At 41.1% G+C, this 6,027-nt stretch overlaps 1 protein-coding gene across 1 annotated transcript; it reads right to left on the reverse strand.

Annotated features, from left to right (window-relative positions):
- Positions 1-3,037: 3,037 nt before the first annotated feature.
- klf2 (Kruppel like factor 2) lies at positions 3,038-5,415 on the reverse strand. The gene is made up of 3 exons (XM_005806284.3): positions 5,053-5,415; positions 4,008-4,911; positions 3,038-3,881 (listed from the first exon to the last, which is right to left on the reverse strand). The coding sequence occupies exons 1-3, from the start codon at positions 5,122-5,124 to the stop codon at positions 3,706-3,708; spliced, it is 1,152 nt and encodes a 383-aa protein (XP_005806341.1). The 5' UTR covers positions 5,125-5,415; the 3' UTR covers positions 3,038-3,705.
- Positions 5,416-6,027: the final 612 nt, after the last annotated feature.

Genomic DNA, 6,027 nt, shown 5'->3' on the forward strand with positions numbered 1-6,027 from the left:
ATGGCGGTGCTGTGGCAGAAGCAGTCAGTAACGCAGTGAATCTGATGAGGCCTCTGACTGAAGACTGTCGCTGTAAGACTGTAATAAAACGCTAACAGCTCAATATCCGTGCAGCAGAGACGATAATCCTCAGTAACATGTCCAGGATGACTCCATAATTTACTATCAAGCTCTGCTAATCCACCTCATTTGCTTTTGCTGTGCCTCTAAAGTTTCTGTCTGTATGGTTGGAAAGCCAAGCAGAGAGACAACAGTTCGGGTATAATTTGAGCTTTTACAACTGCAAAACCAATACCTTGTTCCCATGGTTACTTGTCAGTTTAGAAAAAAAAATCCTAGCTGCACAACGGTCCAAACATGCAACACCTCGACCAAATAAAGTTTGAACAAAAGCCTATCAAAACTAACAGGGCTACTCCAACATATTAATAATAATGAATTTATTTATCATTAACAAATCTCAAAGAGCTACACACATTTAATCACAGAGAATAACAATAAAAAAACGGAAAAGTGAGTAAAATCAAAGCTGAAATGTTTAAAAAGAAAAGAACGGCAAAATTCATCGGAGAAAAATAAGTTTGAAAAGAAACTTTAATTATTGTTATAGTAAATAAATAATCGAGTAAGGCTTTTAAAAATGCATTCAGTTTGTTTTTAATGTTTCCTTAATATTTTTTAACCTGGAATTGGAAGATCTAGCTTGAAGTTACTGTAATCTTTCCCTAAAATTAAACATGAAGGCTCAAATATGTACATACATCCTTACTTGAAATAATGTTGCTGCCTTGAACAAAGTGGATGAGTAATGAAAGAAAACATTAAATAATTTGTCTTGAGGTCAAATAAATAACTAGCTGTGTTTACATGAAGCTTATTTTTGATAGTGGTCCTTTATCTGATCTTTTTTTTTTTAAATAACATTTTAAAAGCTACCATGACTTCATATTAGCACATTCTTTGCTGAACCTCATTGAGGTTTTCTCCAGTGCTTTCACTGTAAAAACTAAAACTGTATTTTTACACACACCACAAGTTTGCACGCTCTCATCACTGGCTTGAATTTATTGTTTTTTTGTTTAATTTTTTCCTTTTTCATTCTGATAAAACAGAGCTTTTTACCACCATGAGAGAAGCTGGACTTTCAGGTCGGTCCACCCGGTCATGTCTGCACCTTTTCCAGTTGACAACAGTCGCTAACTCAGTAACCTTTTTTCTATATTTGGCAACATTTTATACAAAAAAAAAAAATCAGAATTGGCATTTGATAGGTCAGAAAACTGTAATCGGTGTGCCACTAATTAGAGTAGCAAATTCAAAACCAAAGAAATTTTCAACTGACTGGGACACATATTCTACGTTCAAAATGTAGAATGTCTATTTATGCACAGAAACCAGCAACAGAATTTATATTTTAAAAAAATCTGTACAAGTTACAGAAGGAATGTAAACTCAGTCTGAGTTTATTGGGAGCAGTGATGGTTATAAAGTAAGGGTCTGCGGTTACACTATTTTGTGCACCACGGATGCAGTAGTCATTCAGTGAAGGAACTTCTCTATCTGCTGATCACAATAATGATTTAAATCTAAATTAATTCAGTTCTGATGAAAGGAAAGGTCTTTTTTTGTTTGTTTTTCTGGGGTTTTTGAATGTTTGGATGTCTAATTTTAAATGACATTTGGACTTGACTGAGTACAGGATGAACCAGAGCCACATAAGTAAAACCATGTGCAAACTCTCACACCTATAGACAATTTTGACCTTTTAACCTACCATCCAAATGATTGTGGGAGGAAGCCAGAGTATCCAGAGAGAACTGGGAAAACATGCAGAAAGAGTCAAACCCAGAACCTTCCTGCTGCAAAGCTGCACTGTGCAGACAGTAAGGAATATTTAAGTAAACATTAGTTAGGGGATTTAACTCTGCATGTATACCTATGATTAGATCAGAGAATCCACAATAAATGCAAACTTCTGCACCCAGATCTTGTTTTTAAAACTTATTAGCGTTTTTATATTCCAAAATGAAATTAAAACCTCAATTCAATATAATATTTACACCCATGATGAGTGTCCAGTGTGTCAACTTTTCTCTGTATTTATGGACGTTTGTCAAACAGCAGTAAAACTGCAGTGAGACTGTCTGAAGAAATAGATTTTATTTACTCTCCACCTGTTAAAAGATGGATATTTATTTCTATTTTAGAGTTTATGCAATAAAATTGGAACTAAAAAAGTGAAATGAGAGTGATACATTTGCATCTTTCACTGTAGATATTTTTTGACCTAGTAGGCACTTCCCCTTTTTTTTTTTTTTTTTTTTTTTTTAAATTGTAAATTTTTACACGTCGATGGAAATGTTTCATCTTACTTGTTTAAAATGCTGCTTTGGGGGCTTTTCTTACATTGAATTTCAGGTGGAGAAGTTTTGAAAGTCGCTCCTGAAAGCAGTCACCTATCTTCTCACAGCTGCCATCTGGCTTTGATATGCACTCTCAATGCAGGCCTTCATGCAGGAGATACAAATGCTCACTGACACCGTATGTATAATATGAAGCTTGGACCTGGATACTTTGAAACTGTAGTGCAGAGCGACTGTGTGTAATTGTAGTATTAAGGCGCTTTGATGTCCTACTATAATTTCTACCCATCTGAAAGGGAGTCTAAGGGCTCCCTGATGAGGGTTTGCTGTGCCCCTCTGTCCAGACGGCTCCTGGCCTCACTCTGTAATTATGAAAATGGAGTGTTTGTATTTATAGGCTAAGCCCACAAGCGGCTACCCTTCTCTGTCTTGCAGCTGCAAAACATCACTGGAAATCGAGTTGCCCTCAAGTTTTAAAAGTCAGCATCTTCTATGGCAAGTCGTGTATTTACTTATGTGGGTGACAGGGTAACCTGCAGCTCTGCTGGGTGCGCCTATTTTCAAGCACAGTTGTGAAACCGTATTGAGTGGGTGGATGTGGTTAATCAAAACGAGCGAGCAAGGTGGATCTGAAATGACTAAGTTCACCAGTCAGAGAAATTTTGTTTTTTTCAAATCTGTTCTTTTTAATATTTACAATAAATACACATTTTTTTACAGTATAAAATCCATGTACTTATTTATATAAATTTAAGTAAAAAATAATGCACAGGACGTCAAGCCCTGATAGTGTACAGAGGGGCTGGATCCAAGAGTTTCACACAGAGAAGAAGAAAATAAATTCCAAATAGGATTAAAATAAGTCAAAAAAGGCAGTTCAGACACATGAGGCAGTTTAAATAAAACATTGTCTCTGCGCTTGTTAGGCAACTGTATGTGCATTTTACCCCTGTCAACAAGAACATATACATTTTTTGGCCACGTCGTTCTGTTACAAAGAGTTTTACAGTAGCACAGTCATAGAAAGGCACTTTTGTGTCAAACACAGCGTTCCAGTTCTGTCAAGGAAGAGTAGTATATACAGGGCCAGCCCCTTCTTGGTCTGCCTGCTCTTAAGCAAACAAAGCTTTTCTAAAGCTTTCTTTATACAACCAAAGTAGTACCAGCTACATTATTAGAAAAAAACATACACTAAAATGTTTTAATTCAATATTTTATATGTATATAAAAACAGAATTTGGCCACATGGAGAGCATTTTAAATAAAAAATACAGCTGAATCACAATACAAAATAATACAATCCCCCCTTTGTGAACACCCCAAAGTCCTCTGCTGAGCTCCTTCACATGTGTCTCTTCATGTGAAGCGCCAAATGGTCAGACCTGGAGAAGGCGCGCTCGCACAGGTGGCACTGGAAGGGTCTGTGTCCGGTGTGTTTACGGAAATGACGGGTCAGCTCGTCGGAGCGGGCGAACTTCCACCCGCAGCCTTCCCAGCTGCAGTGGTATGGCTTCTCACCTGCGTGGAAGAAAAACAAGAGGAATACTATTAGCAGGAGTTTTAAGTTCGGAGCATCGTGCGTAATTGCGCACAAAAGCTGTAAAAAGATGAGGAGGAAGAGGAGGAGAGGGAGAGGAAACGTACCAGTGTGAGTTCGCAGATGTGCCTTCAGGTGTGAGCTCTTGGTGTAGGTTTTACCGCAGCCGGCAAACGTGCAGGTGTGCGTCGCCGTGCGCTTCCGCGGCCACGTACGCCTCCCTCTCTTGGGCTTGGACTCCAGCAGCTCCAGCGGGGACGAGGGCGGCGTGAGCATCACCCTCTGCGCGCCCGCGGGCTGCAGGTTGAGACCCTCGTCGTACATCCCGAAGCCCGGGTGCGGAGCGTGGTAGGGCATCTGCATCTGCGGGGCCTGCGGGTGGTGCTGGAAGGACGCCGCCGTGTGGTATTTCTGCTGGAAGCACAGCTGAGCCTGGCAGTCCGTGGCTTGCTGGTCGTCGGGACTCAGCGGCGGGGTCATGCTGCTGGCCGCCCTCGGAGAGATGGCCACCCGGGGCTGCTCGAAGGACATCATGCACGAAACGTTGCCTTCTTGCTTGATCTTGCTGCAGCTCTGAGGGACCATGCCCATAACGGGGCCGTAGCTGTCCATGGGTGGCTCTATTTTGATGTCCGGGCGGGGGAACGGCGCCGTGTTGACGAAAAATCTCCCCTGAACGCCGGGGTTGCGCGTAACGCCGTAGCCGGCGGGTCCATCAGAGCGGAGCAGCTCCGTCATGAGGCTGGCGCCGTAGGGAGGAGGCGGGGAGCGGTGGTCCTCTGCGGGATACTGCGGCACAGAGTTCCCGGTTGTTGTGTATAAGTTGGGATCAGCTGTGCCAACGTATTCCACCGCGCTGCCTGATCCGGTTGTGTTGGAGAGAATAAAATCCAGATCCAAGAAATCGCTCAGATCCTCGTCATCCTTTTTGCTCTGACAGTCCAGGGTTTGTACCAGTTCAAGCATGGAGCAACTTGTAGGTGGGAATTTGTCCATGTCTCCTTTCCACCTCTGCGGGGAGAAAATAAAATAAGAATTAGACATTAGAAATACATTTGCACAAGTTAAGTCTTGCATTTCTTGCTTCTTTAGCGCACAAAAAAAGTATTTTAAGTATTTAAAAATCATCCTGCAAGATGAGTGAAAACTTACATTTTCCCAGCTTTTTTCTCTTTGGTTCGAGAACGTCGAAAATGAGGGCAGCATCACTCCTGACAAGGCCATCGTTTAGGGTGAAATAACACTAAAACTTATTATTTTGGTTAAAGTTAAGCGGAGCGGCAGCCGCGCCAGAGTTTAAGTTACTTTCACCGTGTCCCCCTCTCTCCACAGCTGCGCTTCAAACACATGAACACAAGTTTAAAAGTGGTAGGAGGTCCTCCCCGACTTTATAACTCTCCAAGCGGAGATCGCCTGGCCAATTGTGAGAGCTCAGGAAACAACGTAAAGTTTGGTAAATTTAGCGCTTTATAAAGCAGTGCGGGCTGCCGGGCTCAGTGTGCTGTGTGACAGGCACGGCGCAGCAGCCCTATAAGAAGATGATGACGCAGAAAGCGGCCAACCCACCTTGTAAAAAAAAAAAAAAAAAAAATGTTTCAGGATAAACACACAGCCTGTATAGCAACCATACTTACGTAATATGCACAGAAGAACAAGTCTGATGACAGAAACCGCCGCAGGACAAGACGCACTAACAGCCTCATTTATAAGCTGTCAGTTGTTCGTGTAATCATTACCCCACAGGAATGAGGCTTTCAGGTGTACACTAATTAGGTTTTATTTAATCTGAAGTTATGCAGAAAAGATCTGGAAGAAAAATGGCTTCCTGTACTTACGCAATCACGAGACAGCACAAAAACGTCTAATTACATTTTTGAATGCAGGAAAAAAAAATGTTTAGTTTAGTTTTCATAACTAAATAATTAGTTATGAAAACTATTTTATTTATAAAGAAACATACAAGTGTGTAAAAAAAGTTTTAACAATTGTTAAATGATTGTGACGCCGATTGTGTCGGTAGCTACAGCGCTAATGCTAACGTTCAGCTTGCTAGCAGTTGATTAAAAATCATTTTGTATTAATCAACTACGTTTGTTTTAAACACTTTATGGTAGCAACATTAGCTGC

This window comes from Xiphophorus maculatus, chromosome 6 (assembly GCF_002775205.1).
Source record: "Xiphophorus maculatus strain JP 163 A chromosome 6, X_maculatus-5.0-male, whole genome shotgun sequence".
In the NCBI taxonomy this organism is placed as follows: domain Eukaryota; kingdom Metazoa; phylum Chordata; class Actinopteri; order Cyprinodontiformes; family Poeciliidae; genus Xiphophorus; species Xiphophorus maculatus.

What these genes read in the sequence shown, in the direction of transcription:
- klf2 (XM_005806284.3), bottom strand. Translation starts at nt 5,124, where the DNA reads ATGGCCTTGTCAGGAGTGATGCTGCCCTCATTTTCGACGTTCTCGAAC. An exon ending in GAGAAAAAAGCTGGGAAAAT is followed by an intron (nt 4,912 to 5,052) that starts GTAAGTTTTCAC and finishes TTCTCCCCGCAG; the next exon opens with AGGTGGAAAGGAGACATGGA. An exon ending in ACATCTGCGAACTCACACTG is followed by an intron (nt 3,882 to 4,007) that starts GTACGTTTCCTC and finishes TCTTCCACGCAG; the next exon opens with GTGAGAAGCCATACCACTGC.